Source organism: Chlorocebus sabaeus, chromosome 17 (genome assembly GCF_047675955.1).
Source record: "Chlorocebus sabaeus isolate Y175 chromosome 17, mChlSab1.0.hap1, whole genome shotgun sequence".
In the NCBI taxonomy this organism is placed as follows: Eukaryota; Metazoa; Chordata; class Mammalia; order Primates; family Cercopithecidae; genus Chlorocebus; species Chlorocebus sabaeus.
Window position 1 is genome coordinate 11,541,926 of NC_132920.1, and position 23,549 is coordinate 11,565,474.

Consider the following 23,549-nt stretch of genomic DNA (forward strand, 5'->3'; position numbering starts at 1 on the left):
CCCAACTCAGCCTCCTGAGTTGCTAGGACTACAGGCTATCATTTGCTTTCTGTCAGGAAATATGCAGGGCAGATCACATCACTTTTTATTGGAATGCCCATTTGCAGGCACTTTTATATTGTGTATCAGTGTTTTCTGTCTACTGATGACTCTTCTATTCCCGTTCATCCTTGTAGTTTTGTATATTTTACTCACCTTCAAGTCATCTTGGCAGTATTGCTTTCTCCACTTCATTTGGGATCTTTCCTTATGTCTAATTGATTGTGTTGGCCACTGTTCATAGTGGCAGATCCACATGTATTATTTATTTCAAGCACCCTATCCCACTTCTTTAAATGCCTGCATATATTAGCCTCATAAATCACCATGAAAATAAAGATCTTAATGTATTCTTTCAGCTAGCTGTTGTTGAGCAAGACACCCTAAGGAGAGTGAAAACTAGAGAACAAACTGGATACTTGTTAAAACAATATATAACTTCATATAATTGTAAAAACATTAATATCTAGACTATATATTTTTTTAAAACCTTGTGACTTAAGTAAAAAGACAACCCAGTAGAAAAATGAATAAAGGACTTAAGCATTTCCTAGAAGTAGAAATCCTAATGGTTAATAATATGTGAAGAGAAACTTAATCACATTAATTGCCAAGGATTTATAAATTAATCAGATAATATGTCTTACCCACTAGATTGGCAAAAATAAAAATTAAAAAAAATGGATATCACCTGCCTCTGAGGATATGGAGTAACTGAAATATACAGTGGTACAACTAATTTGGAAAAATAATTTGGCACTATCTAGTCAAGTTGAAAAGGCCCATACCATAGGGCTGAGCAATTCTGGTTTTACCCGTGGATCATGGAGAAACTCTCAATTGCGTGTGTGTGCTAGGGGTCATGGACATGAACAGGAGCAGTGTTTGTGATTGTAAAGGACTGAAAACAAAGAAATGTTGTTGACCACAGAAGGGATAAATAAATTGTGGTATATTCATACTTGGAATTCTGTATGGCAGTGAAAATAAATAAGTTATAGCTGCATACAAGGAATATAGTTATTTCCTATTATATTCCATAACATATTTGTGCCCTGCTTTTTTAAGTCAAGAATTTATTTAACTTTTTCATTGTATACCAATATTTTTGTTTGAAAAATAGGATTGAAACATATCCTGGCATTTAAAATGAAGTATCTTTCGTATCCTGACATTTAAGATGAAAGTTTCTTGGAATTTTAGGGACATTTTAGGTAAGTTAGGTATAGAAGTTAAGTTAGATTTAAAAAATTTTATTACGTGAGTAATATATGATTATATTCATTATATAAACCTGAAAACATTGTAGATAAAGCAAAGTCCCTTTTGACCACTCTCAAACTAGTGCACTTCTCAGAAGCAAGCCCTATTTTCAGTTTGGTATATATCCACCAGATATTTGTTGATGCATTACATTCACTCATACATATTTACATATATATATGCATACATACACACATACATATGTATGTACTAGTAGAGAATACGTATTGTTTTATGTTTTATTTTCTTTGTTACATAGATGATATGTCTAAGTTATTTTTATTTCAGTTCATACAGATCTATATTTTCCTTTTGAAATTGGATGGGTTCATGGTGTGGACTTCATGTAGTTTATCTCCAACTGATGGTGGACATTTGTTTTTGTTTGGTTACAAAAGTGCTGTATTGATTATGTGTTTATGCATGTGTATGTGTGTGTTTATCTTCTAAATACTAATCATCAGTTTGTTTTGCATATAGCAAATACTTTCCAGTCTGTTCCTTGATGTGAAACCTGTATGGGTTTTACTATTTTTTTGTGGTCTTAAGAAGATCTCTTTTCCTAGGATCATAAATATAATTATCTTACATTTTAAAGTTTAGATATGTACTTTTGTTTTTAACATTTAGTTATTTAATCCATCTGAAATTTATTTGGGGAATGGTGTGAAGCAGGGACCTAAATTTATTTTTCTGAAATGGCTACCAGTCGTTCCAACACCATTTATTGAATGCTGAATCACTGATTGGAATTATCTTTATCCTTTACTACTATGACAACTACTAGCCAAAATTTGTTGAGTACATACTAGGATCATCCACTATTTTAAGCACTTGACAAGTGTCATCTCTTAATCTTCATGCCTACCCATTTTACAGTTGAGGAAGCAAGGCATGGGAGGCTAAGTGATTGCCCAGTGTAACACAGTTGCTAAGTGGTGGAGCTTGGATTTTAATACAGGAGTCTAGCTTCAGAACCCATGCTCCTCACCTTATGTAAGCATGTAACGTTTGAATTGATACATTTGTTTTCCATTTCGTGGCAGCCTGAGCTAGTAATTGCTTTGATTTTCCCCTTCTTGTGGATCATGATTGAAAACAGTATCAGAGGGATGGAGGCCAAATTGTGGTTTTTAAAATGGAAGATAGTCACATAAATCTAGGATGCATCCAAAGAGAAAGAGTATTACTCTAATTTACTTTAACATAATTTCTGATAACAAAGTTGTAGGATACTTAATATTTTTAAAGAATGTCATCCAGTTCTACAATTTGGATATGTGACCAATTATACAAGTGATTTTATTGTTTGATTAAGTAAATGTTGGTGCTACTAGGAGTTTTGAGATGCTTATTAGCTACTTTATCATTTTCTGATTTCTTTGTTCTCATTTTCACTTAGTATAAATATGAAGTGATAGAATGATTTGGGGATTTATAGCCATACTAACCTGGATTGAAAAATCCCAGCTCTTGTACTTGCTGTATTTCCTGGGGCTAGTAACTGAACCTCTCTGAACCTCTGTTTTTTTCATCTTTAAATTAGATGATAATACTGAGGGGGTGGTATGATATTTAAATATGATAATATTTTTAAAGTTCCTAGCAAAGTACATAGTATATGGTAAGTACGCTATTTTAATTTCCTTTTATTTTAAAACATGTATATGAAAGTCCTTGACTTAGGTTAATAATTTGCTTTTCCTGTTTACATCTCTTACAAAGCAATACAATAACTTTTATTTGGAAGATTTTGGGTAAAGTACAAAGAATTAATCTTTAGCTAATTTTTTTCTAAGTTGACAAGTAAAAATTATATTCGAATTTTCATGACTAGGTTTCAGTCTTAATTGTAATTGTCAATTCAGTATCTTCAGATAACTTCTTTTCTTTTTCTTATGTTCTTTTATCTAACCATTTTAGGATATATAGACAGTTTTGCTAGAAAAATAGTTTTCAGGCCATCTGCATCTGTGAGATGGCGTATTATAATTTAAATGGTTCCTCCTTTTTGGTTCCTAAATGTGCTTTTAAAGTTAGCCACTTAGATACCACATCATTGTGGATGGTCTGTGAAGATCAGATGTTGAATCAGATGGGCACTGAGGTTCCTCATATGCTGAGATTCTCCCGTTCTTGGAAGTGTACATTACCTAAGGAACCTCACTAGAATAGATGTCAAGTTCATTTTCTATTCTTATTAGATATCAAGATACTAGTCTCCAGATAACTTAGAGTTGGATGGTTTATTTAAAAAGCAATGAACTATTTTATATGGTAGATTGTGAGAATTGTGAGATGGATTAGTCAGGTATTATATTTTACATGACATTTAAGAATTTATATTATTCAAAAAAGATACCTTTAATATTAAAATATTAATTTAGAAATTACATTAAATTATGTTATTTTTCTGCATTATCATTTGTAACTATCAGTATGTTATGTCGTATGTTTACAGAAATGCTACAGAGGTATAGCTAATTGAATGCCCAGGTGAGAGGTTGCAATAATGAATAATGAATTATTTTTATGAATGTGTTTGCTATCAAGTATGGAGCATACACCATAAATACATATCTTTTGGTTCAATAGAAAAGTCTTTTTCAAATAAGTGGCTAAGTGTATTATGGTAAGGTGTAACTTTCACCAGTGACAGGGAAACTTTCTCATAGAAAGTGGATAAATTGAAAAAATACGATGACTTAAGTTTTGATGAAATGAAAAGAGCTCTTAAGGTGCAGCATGCAGTGTGTTATAAAACGAGTGACTGTCCCTTCATTTTTCTCCCGTTTCTCTTTAGGTGCAGCAGTAGCGGGCATTTACAGAGTAGCTGGGAAGAACATGGCCCCTTTGGAAGCGCTGGTATGGGGCGTTGGACAGACTGTACTGACATTAATCATCTCCTTTTCAAGGATCCTCGCTACACTTTGAGGTTTCTGTGGGAATGTCTTACTTCACATAAGGAAACAGATGTATAGATTCCCTGAAAACGGCGTTGTTAACAAGTGGAAATGAAATTGTGCAAGAATGTGGACTGAGCAGGTCAAAGCATAAGGAAGACCTTGAGCTGTGTGGAAAGATTGCCCTCTGGTGTTCAAGTGATTGCACTACCGCACTGCACCTTATGTGCCTCTGTCTCAGGCAAGGTGCATTAAGACACTATGTAAAGTTACAAGAAAAAGCACCTTGTTTAGCTGCCTATCAGGTTAACATTGGTGTTGAAATCATCGTTCCTAACAGTGTTGTGTTAAGTTACAGGGACGTTTCGAAGTATTGATATATGTGCCAAACTCTTTTCTTTTTGTTAACATTGATCATGTGACAATTTGCAAGCGTAGATGTAGCTGAGTGCTGTGAACATATTTGACATGAATTCAGGTAATGTACTAAGATTTTTGTTCTGTAACACTAAATCCCGTATGAGTGCTAAATACTGAATTCTTTAATATGAGAGAAATTATTTGGTTTTTAATGTTGCGCGTTTCTGGGATTTAGGGCTTCAATATGTTTAGGTATTATTGTTATTTAATTGATGTGGAAGATAAGTCTTCTTAACTGAAGACTAGCTCAACCGTTTTAAGAACTCAGAGTAGCTCTATAGGGTGCATACTTTTCACTAACTTAACACCCTTTTAATAGCTTCCCTCATGCATACATATTCTGTTTATACAAATTCAGAAACTTGAAGGGTCATACACATTGATTGTAGTTTGTGTGTCATAAAAATGTAATTTGAAAATTTTCTTAAAAATTTTGTAAGAAAAAAGTCTGAAATGCATGTTGCATTCTTTGACCCTTCTAAAGAAAGTTTTTGCCTTGTATCTCACGGACAAAACATCTTTATAACTAGTATCTCAGTGGGATTATATTACGTGTTGCATATATCTTGATTTTTGACAAAACATAAACAGTCTTTCATTCTGGAGTATTAACTGTTTTTAGAGAGTGGCCTAAATTAGGCTCTGGAAATAAAGACCTCATTTGTAGATATAAGTAACAAGTAAGTTATATAGGAAGAGTAATAAACTTTTACTTTGGACATGTGGCAACATCATAATTTTGCTAAGTGAAAATTGGGAAATATAGTAGGAAATTTTAAAATTTGGCAGTTAGTCTCAGCATATCAATACAGTACTGAACGTGTATTTTGAGTAATTCATTTCAGTTATTCAGTTCTTGATTTATGATAGGAAGTTATGATTTAAGTTTACTAGAAGAATCTGTGAGGGTGTATTTTAAAAGTGGAAATGCCCTTTATATAAAACATTTTAAGAGGTTCTGGCAATACGTAATTGTAACAGTATAGGAAGTAGGGTTGAACTGGTCTCCTAATGAGATTTTTTTTGGCACCAGATACAGTTATAATGTGCTAACTCAAAGGAGACATTGCAGAGAATGTTAAGTTAAGGATAATCAAAAAATAACCTGGTAGCCTTGCTGTTTAATCCAATTTGCTGTAAAGGTAGGCCTTGGTTACATTCCATTCAAATTTAACAACTTTGTTACCCGTACCACTTTTTCTCTAGCCAGAAGCAGAATATATCCACAACTTATCAGTGAGAAGTTGGAGAGGCAGTACTTTTCCCAGTATGGAAACCAGTTTAGGGGATTTACTAACACTGGCTTGGAAATTCGTTTTAAAAAAATAATAAGCAACTATGCATGGATCTTTGAAGTAAATCTTAAAATTGATTATTTTTATTATGTACAAGCCTGAAATTGTTTTCATGTGTTCTTTATATTCCTGTGTTTTTACAAATTAAATATAGGCATAACTTTTCCAAGTCGATCTGATTTTTTCTTTTCTGCCAGACTTGAATTGTGTTCTTCCTTTACTTTGACTATTCTGTGAATAATTTAAAGCATTCATATTCTTCTAGAGGAATTACCAATAGCATGTGGAAATTGTTTCAGATCTACAGAAGGAATACTTACTTTAACATATGGTTATTTTATGATTTAAGAAAGTTATCATGGTAAAGTAATATGGAGCACGATTCATAATCCGAAATTAACGAGAAAATAACTTGGGTACATTAAATGTACTAATGTGTGGACCAAAGAGATTTAAACTCTTGTTTTTACTCTAGAATGAAAGTATAATTGAATGGTTAATAATTAGTTTGTAGAGTGTCCTGCAGTTATCTCATTATCAAGTTGCTTTACATTATGAATTGTGTGTGTATGTGTATACTTTCAATTTTAGGGGTTATTTTTGTTTCCTTTGCTGTTTTCAGTTATTTCCATGGAGATTTTGTGCAACTGTCACTCTTTTGATGTTTTGAGATGCAGTTGAATAGTGTGAGTTTATGAATTGTCTTAAGAGCTATTTATATGCTGAGATTTTTTAAAAGTTAGTAGCTTTCCTATAGACACAAGAAATGTTTAATGATATATATACACACACATATATATCACTATATACGTATATAGAGAGCTGCTATATATGAATACAGTCTACTTGGAAAGCTTTTTTTCAATGAACACTTTCATGTTCTAGTGGAAAATTTGTTCAGTGTAATGATCTTTTAAATAGGTTTGAGGATGTTTGAGAATTTTGAATTTTGGGAAAATTTTCTTCACTTAATAGAGCTGGAGACCCTTGTTTGGGACATGACAAAAGCCCTTATTGATGTATTTGGGTTATATACTTTGTGAAAATTTATTTATGATTTAGCAGTACATTTTCTTCGTGACAAATGCAGGAAGGGAGGGAGGATCCTCTATAGTGGACACTCCTTTATTTAAAAAGTGTTTAATAAAATATTGTTTACAGTGAAATCAGCTCCCCAAAGAAAGAACTCCTACATGTCCAAACTAATTATTGTTTAACATACTGATTAAAAATGCCCATAGTTGACAGCTAGTCAGGAGGCCCCAAATAAACGACAAATAATGCTTAAAACTTTAAAAGAAAGAGAACTAGTAGTCTTCCCCATGAGACAGTTCCAAGGTAATACCCTACCTTGCTTAGGATAAACAAAGTCCTAAATGATGGCTGTCTTCAGGGCCTGTAGCTGAATTATTCTTTAGATCTTAATGTTTACCAAACAGTGTTACAGTTTGTTACCCAATATACTTTCTTAGTATTTGCAGCATACATTTCACTGCTCGAAAAAGTATAAGGGTTGGGTTTTGTTTGTACTTTAAATGAGAGAAATAAAGAAATGAGTTGGCCTGTATATCTTGTATTTGTGATATAAAGAATGGGATAATTTGAAATCACAGAATGTTGTGGAAAAGGTCTTTAAAGAACCTCTAATGAAGAAAGTGCAGCTGCCACATTGATGTACCTAGGCTGCCACTTATACACCAAATGATTCTCTTTTGTAAACACTTTTTGTGGATCCACTATGTAAAGTGCTCTACCAAGTATTTTCTCTAGTAAGGAGTACAAGAATTACCAAGGTGGAATTCTTTACCTTGAGTCCACCAAGAGCTAGCAAGATGATTTTAAATCCTAAAAAGTTTGGGACAACATTTTGCTTCCTGATTTTAGTTGAGAGTTAGCCTGTTTTGTCTCTCCAAATTCTCATTTTCCTGGTTCATCCACTAAATAGAATTTCCATAACTGAGATATCATGGCTGTGACATAGTGAAGAGAATACTAGACTCCAAGCTAGCAACACAGATTGAATTAAGACTCTGTCACTTGTCAACTTTTTGACCTTGAGTGAATCACTTAACCTCTCTGAGCCTCAATTCATACTCTATAAAATGTGACTAATACCTCATGTAGTTATTGTGAGGGTTATGTGAGATTGTTTATGAATGGCAAAGCAGTATGTATTTGACAGTAAATGATCAATTGATAGTCTGTAGAATTTTTAAAAAATTATATTTTGTAATTGCATTACCAATTGAATATGTTGTTTTGTAAAATTCATCAATTTTCTTTCATTTCTATATTTTCCCTACATATACTTTAGGAAAGAAACTAAAAACGTTCTCTTATAATCTTGCTTCATCTCCTTTTCACCTTTTCTTTTTAAAATCAGCAGATCTTTAAGAACCTTTTGTGAATTGGTGGTGGCAGAGATGGCCAGTGCAAGGAGGATTAAATTAGGAGTTCTGTTGACCACTGCTTAAAATAGGACAAGGGTAGAGAGGTAGTCAGCCTTGACTCCTTTACCTAATCCCACTCACTTCCCTTGGATTCATTCAGCCATGTTGATTCATTGACTTTCTGCTATTAGCTAATTATTCTTGAAAAGTAAGAGCGATATATAACCCTTCTGTCTTCTATATGTCTGTTTTCTTCTGCCGGCCCTGGGCCTTTGGCTCTACAGTGTAGTTCTAATTCTGTAGAAAAATAGAATGATATTCAGTGTCTACCAACTCCTTTCTTCCACTGGCCAAGGGTGCTTAAGCCCTAGCTGTTTTTTTGTTTCTTTTTTTTTTTTTTTTTTTTTTTTGAAATGGAGTCTCGCTCTGTCGCCCAGGCTGGAGTGCAGTGGCGCGATCTCGGCTCACTGCAAGCTCCGCCTCTAGGGTTCATGCCATTCTCCTGCCTCAGCCTCCCAAGTAGCTGGGACTACAGGCACGCACCACCATGCCTGGCTAATTTTGTATTTTTAATAGAGACAGGGTTTCTCTATGTTAGTCAGGCTGGTCTCAAACTCCCGACCTCAAGGGATCCGCCCACCTCGGCCTCCCAAAGTGCTGGGATTACAGGCGTGAGCCACTGCACCCAGCCCTTTTTTTTTTTTTAACTTTAAGTACAATTATATTAAATTTATGTTCATTATATAATTCAAGGAGTAACAAAATGCCTGGAGCAGTTTCTGAAATATTCTCAAACCACTTCACTCTTGACACTACAGATTTTTCTCTCAGTCTCAATCAGAATCTCTGCAGTCCTTATTTGTTTTTCAGATGTGAGGGATGAGGAAAATTACTGAAGAAATTCTAGCAGATTGCGATTGCAGAGAGATTTGGTAACACTTTTTAGGTAACTGGGTAAATTACTATTTCTTTTAATAATCGGGTGAAACTCTTAATTGTTAAAATGGACCAATAATCAAATGGTTTTATAATCTTTCTTAACTTCCCGTCCTTGTTATAACATCTTGGAAGAAGACTCTTCAGGATAAAAAGGATATTATTTGGTTAAAAATTATAGCATTTGGAGACATAATGCACAGAAACAAAAACATATTTGACGAAGCGCCCTACATCCTGTGAAACACAATTTCCACGTTTTGTTAGGACTAGAAACTATACTGGATGAGTATGTATACTGCATGTTTACACATGCTGTGTTTATATGTGAGGCTTCACTGACCACCGTGCATTTTCAAATTGTATTACATTTTGTGTGTGTGTGGTGATAGGTTTGCTCTTCTCACTTAAGGAGCTCTGTTCTGTGTAGGCAGTACAGTGTTAAGGAGGTTGCTGAATTAGTTATCTAAAAATGTATCTGTGAATTTGGGGTAAATAATGCTTGATATCTGAAGTATTTTCAGTAAATGTGGAGATATACAGATAATACTTTTAAATTAGTGGAAACACTCACATTTCTGAGTGAGCTATGAACTATAATCATCTCTTCCCTTGAGTTTAGAGAAGTTGTTTTCACATTCTTTACATTTATGGCACATATATTGAACTTATATAATAACTATTCCCTGATTTTGAGAACAAATTTAGCAGTTTCCTAAAAATCTTCCTCCTCTTTCCATACAGATGTCATATGTTATAGTTTAAACATATGTACAGTTTTTTGATAGAATCCAAGGAGCTGGTTTAGGAAAGAATATTAACACCTACGGTTGTGCAGCTCTAATCTTACTGAAAAGTAAATACTTAGGCAAGTCAGCAGAGCATGAACCTCATACATATGTTTTTAAGATTATGTACTGCACCCACATATATCTACTCTTGGTAGTAACATGACTCTACCCTTTTTGGGAATGGATTTAGGTGGATAACTGAAACCGAAAAGCAGTTTGACACAAATACACAGAAAGAAGCATTGCGGTGCATCATCAATCATCTCAGTCCCGTAGCTGTAACACTTTTTCTCTTAAATATAAATTGGTAGTTACTAAAAATCACTTTAAAACTTTTATTCTGTCTTGCTGAATTAAGCAGAAATCACTTTTTTTAGAGCCCTGTTTAAATGAGTGTTAACTCGAGAAGACTACTGATGATGAAGCTTCTCTTGTTTTTAAAGTATTGACACATCATTGCTAAATATTTTTGGAATGGAACATTTTAAAGTTTTCTCCACAGAGAGCAACATAGTGGCACTTGTTGAGTAAATCATCATAAAAATGATTTACTTTTAATAGCAGATGAGTTGATAGTCTAACTTTTGACACCTTCTTAATGTTTGTGATATTGGATGCATTTACAATGGAAGAATTTTTTTAAAAAGATTTGGCCCTCTCACCAATATACACATTCAGACTTAAGCTCTACACATTTAGATGAACAAATAGGAAATTAACAGTATTTTTTGTTTTAGCCCTCCAAAATTCGTAGGATTCTACCGTAAATATTAGCCCCTGACTCTAGTTATTCTGAGATGAGGGAATCAACTTGATCTTGAAAGTTAACTAGCTAAAATGTCTTTATTTAAATGGCAAAAATGTAGTTTACCTGACAGGTATTAAAAGTCTCACTTTCAAATTGTGTTAACTCTCAGACCACTGATGAGTCATTTAGTAAATCACAGGCAGATTTTAAAAGCTAAATGAAGCCTTAGTGCCTTGAAAGTTAAGATACTTGTGCAAAGTGGATTTAGTAAGATTCAGGATTGGCACCAGTGAGCTGGCTAGGTACACATCACCCACGACTGGGAATTCAAAGTTTAGACAACCTAACAAATAGTAGCTACTAACTTCATATGGTTCAATGTAAATCAGTTACTTAGTCATTGACTGTGACAGATGACAGCTACTTTCACTATATTTTCATGATGTGGTATTTTTCTCTATTTTTTCTTTTTCCAAGTATGAAATGAAAAAAAATGTAGTTAAGAAATTAAGTGTGAGACTTTAAAATTTAGTTTTGTTGTAAACTAGAGATTCTAGTGAACAGTGTTAGTTTTATACTGTAGTACAGGGCACACACTTTAACCTTTAGAAATATGTTTACCATCAGGGATTTATTTTTACTATAGAAATACTAAATGTACTGTGAAGCTTAAAGACAGGAGAATAAATGTTGGAGGGGTAATATACAAAAACAAAGGCATATTTGATGAAGTACCCTGTGTTATGTGAACACAATTTCCCCTTCTGTTAAGACTATAAACTACACTGTATGAGTATGTGTACTGCATGTTTACATAAAACAGTTTAATTTTGAAGGATTATTTTAAAAACTATGTTTATATATAATACCTAACAAGCTGTAAATATTGTATATTATTGATTTTTAATTTTATATAAGCAATTTTTTATTTCCCAATTCATGTACAAATCTCATTATGTATATAGCATAATTTCCTGGAGAACACAAATTTTGCAGTGAATTTTAAGTATTTTAATTGCAGTAAGCATCAGTTTAGCCTAGAGATATTGATCTTTATTTTAAATTATTTTTCACCATTCTCATTTTCTTCAAAGGGCAGCAATAAACATACGCAAGTTATTTTTAACTATAGAAAGTAGGTCTACAAAGATAAGATCTAGGTTTCAATTCATTTCTTTAAGGAAAAGATGCACAGTTACTATCATTCAGTGTCTAATCACAGGACCATTTCTGAGGTCCTCATGTGGCTCTCCTCTTTGTAATATACAGGGTGAACTCTTTACTGATACACACAAAACAACTGTTAAAAGTGAATCCAGCACTTAAATGTCATTACACAGAATTTATTGGATTAAAAATTTGTAATATACAGTATTTTAATAAAGTTTCTGTATTCAATTTCATGCACTTATATATAAATAAACCTGTCTTTGAAAGCTTTATGGGGTGTTCGACTCTTGGTGATACATCTTTTCAGTTCATTCACTATGGACTCAAATGTCTTCTCTTGCCTTTTTGTCAATTTTTCTGGCGCAATTTTACCTACAGATTTAGGAGGTAGTGCTTAAAAGGTGAGAGGCGACCAGCCTGGCCAACATGGCGAAACCCCGTCTCTACTAAAAATACAAAAAAAATTAGCCCCGGTGTGTGATGTTCCCCTTCCCGAGTCCAAGTGATCTCATTGTTCAGTTCCCACCTGTGAGTGAGAACCATGGGGAGGGGGCGGGGAGGGATTGCATTGGGAGTTATACCTGATGTAAATGACGAGTTGATGGGTGCTGACGAGTTGATGGGTGCAGCACAGCAACATGGCACAAGTATACATATGTAACAAACCTGCACGCTATGCACATGTACCCTAGAACTTAAAGTATAATAATAATAAAAAATTAAAAATTAAAAAAAAAAAATTAGTCGGACGCCGTGGTGTGTGCCTGTAGTCCCAGCTACTTGGGAGGCTGAGGCTGGGAAATCACAAGAGGCGGAGGTTTCAGTGAGACAAAAACGCGCCACTGCACTCCAGCCTGGGCAACAGAGTGAGACTCTGTCTCAGAAAATAAATAAATAAATAAATACATAAATAAAGGTGAGAGGCATAAAGACTAGTTAACAGACTTGCCTAGGACCAATCCTGGGCTACATCTACTTCTGAGTCACCGTTTAAAGAAGCATGCTATCAGTTTTATTAATAAGGAGCTACCATTTGTTGAGTGCTTCTTATCTGTTAGACACTTCATATGTATTCTTTAACACTTAAGGTAATCCTTCAAGTGATGTGTTTTATCACTATAGATGAAGCATTTGAAGTTAAGAAAAGGTAGGATCTTCTCAAGGTCACAGAGCTAATAATTGCCGGGCTGGAGTTTTCTTGCTATTACCTTGCTTCCCTGCAACTATGTTGTATTGGTGTCTACAGAGTATTTTGGGAGCTCTTACCTGTAATGAGCTAATATCTCATTACTGTCAAAAACCAGATGAAATTATGTAGTTTTGAAAAATTATGAACTCAGGATTTGAATTGTCAAATTTATGCATATTTGGAGTGTTTGGGATTTCTCAGGGAAGTGCTAAGTACCCAACTACTTTCAACTACTTTCTTGCCTGTGAAGAGATTGTAGCTGACGGAGCCAGTCACTATACATGTTTCAAATCTTGCTGGAATGAAAACTAGCTTCACTTTAAACATTGCGCGAGAATAATGGAAGTAAACATTTTTTCACATACACTGACATATTCGTTCCACGTAATTACTCTGGAAATGTATTTTCTTCTTCCTTGGTAATTTTTAAAATTCATAATAATCATGAAATTATTCAATATATTTTCTCCCTGGCCATGAATATTAATATCTTGTACAAAATATGAATCTTGAGATCCAAAAATAGTTTTCTATTTTAGTTCTAGTATCTTTGGCTCTTGAAGTAATATTTTTGTAATTTTAAAACATAAGTCAGTTTTCTTTGGGCATTTTGTTATTTGCTGAGCATTCAAATAAGACATTAAATTTCCATTTACTTATTTCAGATTTAATGAGTGATTGATGAGGTCTGACTCTGTTGCCCAGCCTGGAGTGCAGTGATGTAGCTCACTACAGCCTTGACCTCCTGGGCTCAAGTGATCCTTCCTCCTCAGCCTCTCTAGTAGCTGGGACTACAGGTGTGCACCACTAGGCTTGGCTAGTACATTTCAGATTTATCACCACCTACATTGGACAAAACTACAGGGAAAGGTAATTAGAAGGAAGATGCTTGAGTCTTAAACTGAGCTTTGTGTTTACCATTATGAATGAGTCCTAGTCAGGCTTGTGGAGAAACATTTCAGATTTACTGAATAGGTCCTTACACCATCTATGTTTTGCAGTTGAACCCTTATTATTTTGTTTTTGAGAGTGGATTGCTCACTATTTTGCCAAGGTTGGTCTCAAACTCCTGGGCTTAAGCAGTCCTTCCCCTTAGCCTCCTGAGTAGCTGGGATTACAGGTGTGTGCCACCATGCCTGGCTTCGAACCCGTATTAGCTCATAAAATAGTACATAAAACTTCTGGGTGCAGAGGGGAAAGTAAACAGGACCCATGGCACCTACTTACTCCTTGAGGAGTAAAACTTGGGTTTGCCTCTAGCTTCCAAATGGAAACTTAGGAGAAGAATCTATCCTGTCTGCTCTTCATTTTCTATGATTGATTGTCACTATGCATTCTTCTTTTGGACAATTTTATGAATATTCTTCAGGCTCAGAAAGTGGTGGCGACTGATTTGCAAAATGTAATTCATCAGGTTTTCTTGTAAAGCAAGAGTTCCGTCACTAGATGGTGCAGTGGCTCTATTTTATTTTTCTCCTTGCTTTTGCTTTAGACATTACCTATGAACTGAAATTAACTGTTACTTTTGGATTCATTTCTATGTGACATATTTAATGTTAATTTTTTTCCAAAAGAAATGCACACCAGAAAATTAAATATGAGAAAAATTAAGGTTGCTTCATGTCATCACTAGCCAATTTAACTTTCCAAAGAATTATTAAGATAGGTTTCAGGTTGTTTGCAAATTAGAAAATCACTTTAGTTTATGACTTTTGTAAGTCATTAATCTAGACTTTGATTTTTATATTTTTCTTAAATTCCAACTCAATGCATAATGGATTTATCTAATTTATTTATTTTATCTAGTGTATTTTATTTATTATTTAGAGAGTCACACTGTGTTACCCAGGCAAGTTGCTGACTCCTAGCCTCAAGCAATCCTCCTGCCTCATCCTCTCGAATAGCTGGGATTACAGATGCAAGCCTTGACATCTTAGTATCTAATTTAATAGTCTACGCTTTCTTAGTGACACTTAGTTATACAGTTGGTCAACTTGGGGTTACGCACACATAGTGCAATCGGCCTTGTATCATGAGACTTGGTTTTAAATTCCTCCTCCACCCACTTAGTAATTGAACTTGTCCGAGTCATTTAACTTCTGCAACAGTCTGTTCTTACATTAGTAAAATGGAATGACATCTCATGTTGCACGTAGTGAGTGCTTAGCAAATAACCTTTGTCCCACCGGCCTCTTTCAATGTATTGTCTGCACATAGAGGGATGATGTCCTTCCAGCCTTTACTGTAAGTTTTGGTAATAAGTTCAGGCACTTCTGTTTCAAAGACTAAGTCCGATTCTGTCCTGACAGAGAGCAGTGCATTTTTAGGGAGGATTTGTTTTAGATTTAAACTGTCCCGTTGAACCCTGCACTGCTTTTGCAACAAAGCCTGCTGAGGGAAATTTTAGAAACATATCTCAGTGGGAAAGAGCCTAGTTAGAAAGCAGGATGAATAAACTTGCTCAGCTAGCAAATTCCTCGCATTCTCTAAACCAAATATGTACAAGATGAGGAAGCCAAGGCGGCCAGCATAAATTAATCCTGAAAGATGGCCGGGACTTGCCCATCAGCTGTGCACATAGTCATCAACCACCACAGATCCTATTGCTAATGAGCTTCTCTGCTTTGTTTACTATGCTACAGAGACAGACTATTTAGTTCAAACTCAGAGAGGGAGGGTTGGTCTTTTCAGCTCCAGAGTTCTGGTTGTAAAAGCGTGAGTTTTGTTTTCCATAGTGTGGCCTGCAGCAGCCATGGAGACACACGTGCCCCTGCACTCAGGGTCTTCAATCAGGACTGAACTTCAGACACTAGATGGCGCACGCCCGTAATCTCAGCACTTTGGGAGGCCAAGGCGGGCGGATCACTTAAGGTCAGGAGTTCAAGACCAGCCTGGCCAACATGGTGAGACACCCTCTCTATTAAAAATATAAAAAATTAGCAGGGCATGTTGGCGGGCGCCTGTAATCCCAGCTACGCAGGAGGCTGAGGAAGGAAAATCGCTTGAACTCGGGAGGCAGAGGTTGCAGTGAGCCGAGATGGCACCACTGCACTCCAGCCTGGGCGGCAGAGTAAGATTCTGTCGCAAAAATAAATAAATAAATAGAAAAGAGAAGAAAAGAAAAGAAGAGAACCAAACAGATTTTCATAAAACGACACTTGGCTTACTTTTTGTGGGAATTGGTGTTGGTGGGCGACTCCAACATGTGTTAAAAGAAGACGCTTGTGTTATCTTTGATGTGGAAAATAGGAGAAGGTACGGGAATGAGTGGGAGATGTAGGGTTGAGGAAACTACAATTTTGAGAGACTCGTGACTTTCCTTTTTTTTTCTTAAGTTCTGGGATCCACGTGCAGAACGTGCATGTTTGTTACATAGGTATACGTGTGCCATGGTGGTTTGCTGCACCTATTGATCCATCCTTTAGATTCCCTTCCCTTGCCCTCCACCCACCAGCAGGCCCTGGTGTGTGTCGTTCCCCTCCCTGTGTCCATGTGTTCTCATTATTCAACTCCCACTTAAGAGTGAGAACATGTGGTGTTTGGATTTCTGTTCCTGTGTTAGTTTGCTGAGAATGATGGCTTCCAGCTTCATCATGTCCCTGCAAAGGACATGATCTCATTCCTTTTTATGGCTGCATAGTATTCCATGGTGTATGTCTACCACATTTTCTTTATCCAGTCTATCATTGATGGGCATTTGGGTTGGTTCCATGTCTTTGCTATTATAAATAGTGCTGCAGTAAACATATGTGCATGTGTCTTTATAGTAGAATGATTTATATTTTTTTGGATATATACCCAGTAATGGGATTGCTGGGTCAAACGGTATTTCTGGTTCTAGATCCTTGAGGAATCACCACACTGTCTTCCACAATGGTGGAACTAATTTACATTCCCATCAACAGTGTAAAAGCATTCCTATTTATTGAGACTTGTGACTTTTGAAAGCCCTGTGCATGTTACCTGAGAGGAGATGACATGAGACCTGGGTCTTCTCCCAGGTTCTGACCCTTTGTGCCCATGAGACCTCATATTAGACTTAATCTCTCTATGCCAATTTCTTCTTCAATAAACCTGAAAACACATCAACTCTTTTTGCTTTCTCATAAATGCAAGTTGAAACTTGTAACAGGACAGCATCAGTATAGGCCTGTTATTCTCAGACCTTCCTAGGCCAGGACCAGTTTGGCTCCAAGCATTTGACACTTAACATGTCCGTGTAGTTCTGAGCCTTAGTCTATGTCCAGATTTATTTGAAACTTGTTTAACTTGGAGGATTTTTTTCCAAGGTGAACGAGAAGGGATGAAAAGTTCAAATCTAAACTCTAACTTCTGTTTTTTCCCCTTTTTTTGCAATTCAACAAGGCAGAGGTATTATTCCAATTTTGCTGATCCAGAAACTGAGGCATACAGGTTACATGTCTTGGCCAACATCATACACAAACGTGTGTGTTCATATGTGCACATGCAAGAATATATACACACATAGTGTCTTGATCTAAATTCAGCTTTTCAAATAACTTCTGTTCTTTTTTTGTTTTTTGTTTTTAGACAGGGTTTCACTCTTGTTGCCCAGGCTGGAATGCAATGGCGTGATCTTGGCTCACTGCAACCTCTGCCTCCCATGTTCAAGTGATTCTTTTGTCTCAGCCTCCCAAGTAGCTGGGATTACAGGTGCCCACCACCATGCCTGGCCAATTCTTGTGTTTTTAGTAGAGGTGGGGTTTCACCATGTTGGCCAGGCTGGTCTCAAACACCTGACCTCAGGTGATCTACCCACCTCAGCCTCCCAAAGTGCTGGGATTATAGGCGTGGGCCACTGTGTCTGGCCTGTTTTTCATTTTTCACAAGTGCCTAGAGGATATATGTAAAGCCTGTATTACTGATAGGGTAATCATTGTAATAATGTTGGAATTCAACTTTTACTCTCAAACCATTTTCACATCTGTAATGTCATTTTGTCCTCACAATCTGTTCTTATTTGGGGGAAAGGTAAAATGCTTTTAATAAATGAAGAAAGCCATTTACTTGGTTAAACAAAGGTCTCTTGTGAGACCTGGACAGCTGTTTGAACAGATGTGCATGTTAAGAGCAGAATGGAGGTGGCCATAACAGCCTAACTGCCTGGACTCCGGTAATCCCTAGAGGCCCAAAGGGATCCCCTTGGAAACTAGTCACTTCCTGGGTAACCCATGACTAGCTCATTTTCCTGTCACAATGCTTTGGCTTATGAATTTTGAGAGAAAGGATGTACAAAGGCCCAGATGTTCACATGAGATCTTACTGAGGGGTTAAGTCCCGTTTTCTTCTATCAGGAATATCTTACTTGTGACGGAGCTCTTCAGTCATAAGAGTTACACACCCAGGTCAATAGAATGCTCATAGAATAGAACTGCCGCAATGCTTTATTAAGATTTTTCAACATTAGTTTAACTAAGCAGACTATTTCTTTCACAAATAAAGCGGCATGTTTCTCAGACTCTTGTTTCACCTTGACTAGTTCAATGCACACCACCAATTATCTGGACAGGAAAAGTTGCCAAATCAAAGCAAAATATGAAGGCCCGCTGGACACTTTGAGTCCAAAAAGGACGAAAGAAAACAGTACTTTTGGGGTCGTTGATATGGGAAGCTGTGTTTTCAAGACCCCTGTAGACTGGAGTCTGAAGTATATCAGGAGCAGTTTTGTTGGTTGTGGTGGGAAAAATGAACAGTTTGCTGATTAACCTCAGAATCAGGATTAAGTAAAAACAGCCTGACTCGTGACATCAGGAATCTGTGTGGTATTAGAGACTGTATTGGGGAAACTATTTAAAAAGTTTGAACCAAAATTTATATTACAATCATGTCCATAAAGACCAACTCAACCTTATGTCACCTACACAATGCAAGAGACAAGAGGTAAAGATAAATTGGCAAATATCCCCAAAATAATTTTTGTTTGATGTTGAAACTTGTATCACTTTACAAGTGTCACTTTCTATTTTAAAGCGTTTCTATCTCAAATGTATGCAACTTTGCCTTTACCTTCTCTGGAAGGGGGCAGAGGTGGTCAAGTGTCAAAGGATTTCTTCACATGCAGTGTAGGTGGAGAATTAAGACAGGAATAATGTAGATTGTGTGTGTGTGTGTGTGTGTGTGTGTGTGTGTGTGTGTTTAAAGGACTGTCCTAAAAGTTAACAAAATAAGCCCATGAAATAGGTACTGTCATGAAAGCAGGGCTTTTTCAAAAGAGGAAATGAGGACAATCAGGCCGAATAACTAAGAATTGGTTTATTCTTACATATTCATTACATATTCTTACATATCCATTCAGCATTTTTAATTCTGGAAAGTATCAGACATCAAGTTGAAAAATGTCTCAAATCATTTGGTAGGATTCCAGTTTTATGATGTACATCTCAAAGAATCCTATGGTTATCTTGGCTGTTACTAATCCAGTCTGGTATTAGTAACAGCTTTTGCTCAAAACTATCAAAAACTCTAGCTTTTAATACAGGAATAAATTTGGTAAAATAAAGCCTGATCTCTCTCTCTCCTCTCTCTCTCTCTCTCTCTCTCTCAAATTTTCCAATCTCCTCACTTTGTTAGCCACAATGACAAATGGGTCAGACTAAATGTAAATAGCATTTATTAAGTGTGTTCTAAAGCAGCGGTTCCCAATGTTTTTGGCAGGAGGGACTGGTTTTGTGGAAGACAATTTTTCCACAGACAGAGTGGGGGGTGGTTTCAAGATGAAACTCTTCCATCTCAGATCATCAGGCATTAGATTCTTACAAGGAGCACACAACCTAGATCCCTCACATACCCAGTTCACAATAGGGCTTGTGCTCCCACCAGACTCTAACGCCACCGCTGATCTGACGTGAAGCGCAGCTCAGGAGGTAATAATGCTCACTGGCCCGCCGCTCACCTCCTGCTGTGCTGCCTGGTTCTTTATTTTATTTTATTTTATTTTATTTTATTTTATTTTATTTGAGACGGAGTCTCGCTCTGTCGCCTAGGCTGGAGTGCAGTGGCTGGATCTCGGCTCACTGCAAGCTCCGCCTCCCGGGTTCACGCCATTCTCCTGCCTCAGCCTCCCGAGTAGCTGGGACTACAGGCGCCCGCCACCACACCCAGCTAATTTTTTGTATTTTTAGTAGAGGCGGGGTTTCACCATGTTAGCCAGGATGGTCTCCATCTCCTGACCTCGTGATCCGCCCACCTTGGCCTCCCAAAGTGCTGAGATTACAGGCGTGAGCCACCGCACCTGGCCTGTGTGGCCTGGTTCTTAACAGGCAACAGACTGGTACCTGTCTGCAGGTACCAGGTACTTTAGAACAGGACCCCTGTTCTAAAGAACACTAACTGGGAGAGGCTCTTTTTTTTTTTTTTTTTTTTTTTTTTTGAGACGGAGTCTCACTCTGTCGCCCAGGCTGGGGTGCAGTGGCGTGATCTCGGCTCACTGCAAGCTCCAGCTCCTGGGTTCACCCCATTCTCCTGCTTCAGCCTCCCGAGTAGCTGGGACTACAGGCGCCCGCCACCTCACCCGGCTAATTTTTTGTATTTTTAGTAGAGGTGGGGTTTCACCGTGTTAGCCAAGTGTATCCCAAAAGTCTTGCTGCAGGATAAGCTATTTAATGTTTTTAATGCAACAAAGAAAAATGTTTTACTCACAGCTGAGATAATTCATAAGAACCTTCCCACCAATTTATAAGAACAAATTATTTGCTCCATATATTATTAATTGATCTAGATATTTTTAGTTTGCTTCTTGACCTAAAGCCTCTAGACACATCTCTATAAATCCAAGAAGGCAATCCCTGTCCTGCAGGTATCAAGGTGGTGTGAAGGAGCTGAGATTTTATTATAAATGCAGGTGATCAGAGGAAGTTCCAGGGGTAAAATACAGTCTTTAAATATCTTAGCCAGATTTGGGATTCTGGGAAAAATGAGAATTAAAATGTAGGACTAGAAATGCTTTTTATGAAAATTACCCCAGTCCTCATGGAAAAAAAAAAAAAAAGCATAACTAACAGCCACACCAGGAAACTGACAGTAAGTCTGTAAACCAAGGGTAGGAGGGTGTCTTGTCCCCAGCACTCTCACTCAGACAGGGGCAGGGGCCAGGGCCGCTCTCCACTGTGAGTATGTTGGGGTGTGTGACTGCATGTAGTCATTTTGTAATAATGGAACACTGGTATTGTATCAATACCATTTACCTGTCCTCAGCCACACTCAATCTCATCCCCTTTGCTTCACGTCACTGGAACATGCCATTGAATAGATGTCCCATCAGGGCCAGGCTTTCCTCCCCTATCTCCTCCCCTTGTCTCTGCTTTGAGACTTCACCCCAACAATCAATCTCTCCCACTCTTCTCTCTCTCACCTTTCTTCCTTCTCCATTGGCTTCTTCCCTCATGACTTGGAACCTACTCAAATCTTTCCCAGGAACCCAGTCCAGGTGCAGCCTCGCCTGCAGAAGGCTGCCATGCTGGGTGTGGTGCCTGGGGAAGGTGAAAGGTCCAGGAGTAGGTTCAGAGGCCAGAACCTCCATGAACATGTGATGGAGAAGCCACCAATGAAAAGAAAGCAAAACAGTGCCTTCAGTCCAGAGAGAGGCTGGGATGGGCATGGCAGGGGCCAGGGGGCCGAGTGGGAAAAATTAACTTTATACAAGAGATAGGGTAAGGATAGAAATAATAGACCAAGGGACATAAATAAATGTTTGACCTGTATTAACTACTTGCTAAGTGTCTTGTAGTTTCAAACTCTCAATACGTAGAGTTTACTTTTACTTATCTGTAATGCCTTAGGCCTCAACTTGTGCCCAGATAAGAAACATTAAGGAGAATTCCCATCAGGCATTCTCTCCCACAGTTAATGAACTTTAAAAAGGAGAAAAAGAGAAGCTACAAAGGGAATTCTTGTTTCAGGCTCCAGGCAAAACCTGCCATGTTGAGGTCAATTGGTTTCACCTCCTTCTGACCCGCCTTTTTGCACAGGAGGTAATTAGGCAGATTGGGTTTCAAGAAGTCCTACTCAAGAGCCAGCCAAGGTGGCTGCTTCTGCCTGTTGACGGGAGCTAACCTTAATGCTAATTAAGAATAATGTGCTTGTGAGGGTCTCAAAACAACAGCCACCAGCAGTTCAGATTAAGAAGGAGAAATGGGCCCCGGCGTGGTGGCTCACACCTGTAATCCTAGCACTTTGGGAGGCCAAGGCAGAAGGATCGCTTGAATGCAGGAGTTTGAGACTAGCTTGAGCAACAGAATGAGACCCCGTCTCTACAAAAAATTTAAAAATTAGCCAGGTGTGGTGGTGTGCACCTGTCTTCCCAGCTACTCTGGGGGCTAAGGCAAGAGGATCACCTGAACCCTGGAGGTTGAGGCTGCAGTGAGCTATGACTGTGCCACTGCACTCCAACCTGGGGACAGAGGGAGACCGTGTCTCAAAAAACATTAATGAAAATTGTAAAAGGAGTAAGACTATTGCAACACCATCCTCTCTATTGCAGGCAAACAGAACAGCGAGATTCAGGGATTCCAGACAAGGCAGGCATCGGACCAGACAGCGTGCCTGCCAGTGTGGAGGGGGATGATGCCTGTTAGAATGGTCCTTTAACGCACCACTTCCTTAAGTATGTCCGTAGACAGGCTCTGTTCCAGCACCACAGTTAGTTTACAAACTTTGAAATCACTTCAGTGAGGAAACTGAGACTCAATGAGATAAAGTCGTTCCTAAGATGATTCAGCTCCTAAGTGGCAAAGGTGGAATTCGATAGAAGATTCTGACTGGGAAGCCCTCATTCTTTCCCACTGGATCTAAAAAGCAGACACTAAAACAATGTTAGAGCCAACAACTGTACCCCATCCCTTGCCTGCCCTCTAATTTCAGATGGGGGTACACTTTTCTTTTTCAAAAAGTTTCAACTGCCTGTAAGATACAATTCCAGCCCTTTCTCCTGGAGTTCAGGGCTCCAGGCTGGCACCTGCTTACCTACCTGCCTCCCACTTCTTCCCACTGTGGCCTCACTTGTCCGTAACTCCCTCCACATACTCTGACCCCTAATGTGTGGGTTTCTGGTGCTCTTTCAACTATGTATCCACATCTGGATGTTCCCTCTTCATGATAAGCCACCACTTCTGCCTTCAGAAACTCATGGCTTGAAGCCTGCCCCGCTGCCCAAGTCATCTGTGAAGCTGTCCCTGACCTTCCCAGACCCCTGCAGCTTCTCCCTTCCCGTGGAACCTGTGACATTTGGTCCAGACCTCTCGTTTGACATTTGCCAGTTGCAATCTTGGGTTTTATACGAGGGTCCCACATTCATAGACTACCTGGGCCATGGGTAGTGAGTGCCAGCCTTGGGTTTTGGGTCTGGGAACCCCCAGAAGGACACCCAAGTTAGGAAATTCCAGACAGA

The 23,549-nt window shown here is 37.7% G+C and overlaps 1 protein-coding gene across 1 annotated transcript in view; it reads left to right on the top strand.

Moving 5' to 3' along the window:
• Nucleotides 1-12,225, top strand: part of TMEM170B (transmembrane protein 170B) — a 43,182-nt gene extending 30,957 nt beyond the window's left edge. Inside the window, exon 3 of the mRNA XM_007973686.3 lies at nt 4,106-12,225. Within this exon, the coding sequence (XP_007971877.1) occupies nt 4,106-4,236 (131 nt within the window). The 3' untranslated portion in view covers nt 4,237-12,225. The remainder of the gene's footprint in view (nt 1-4,105) is intronic.
• Nucleotides 12,226-23,549: the final 11,324 nt, after the last annotated feature.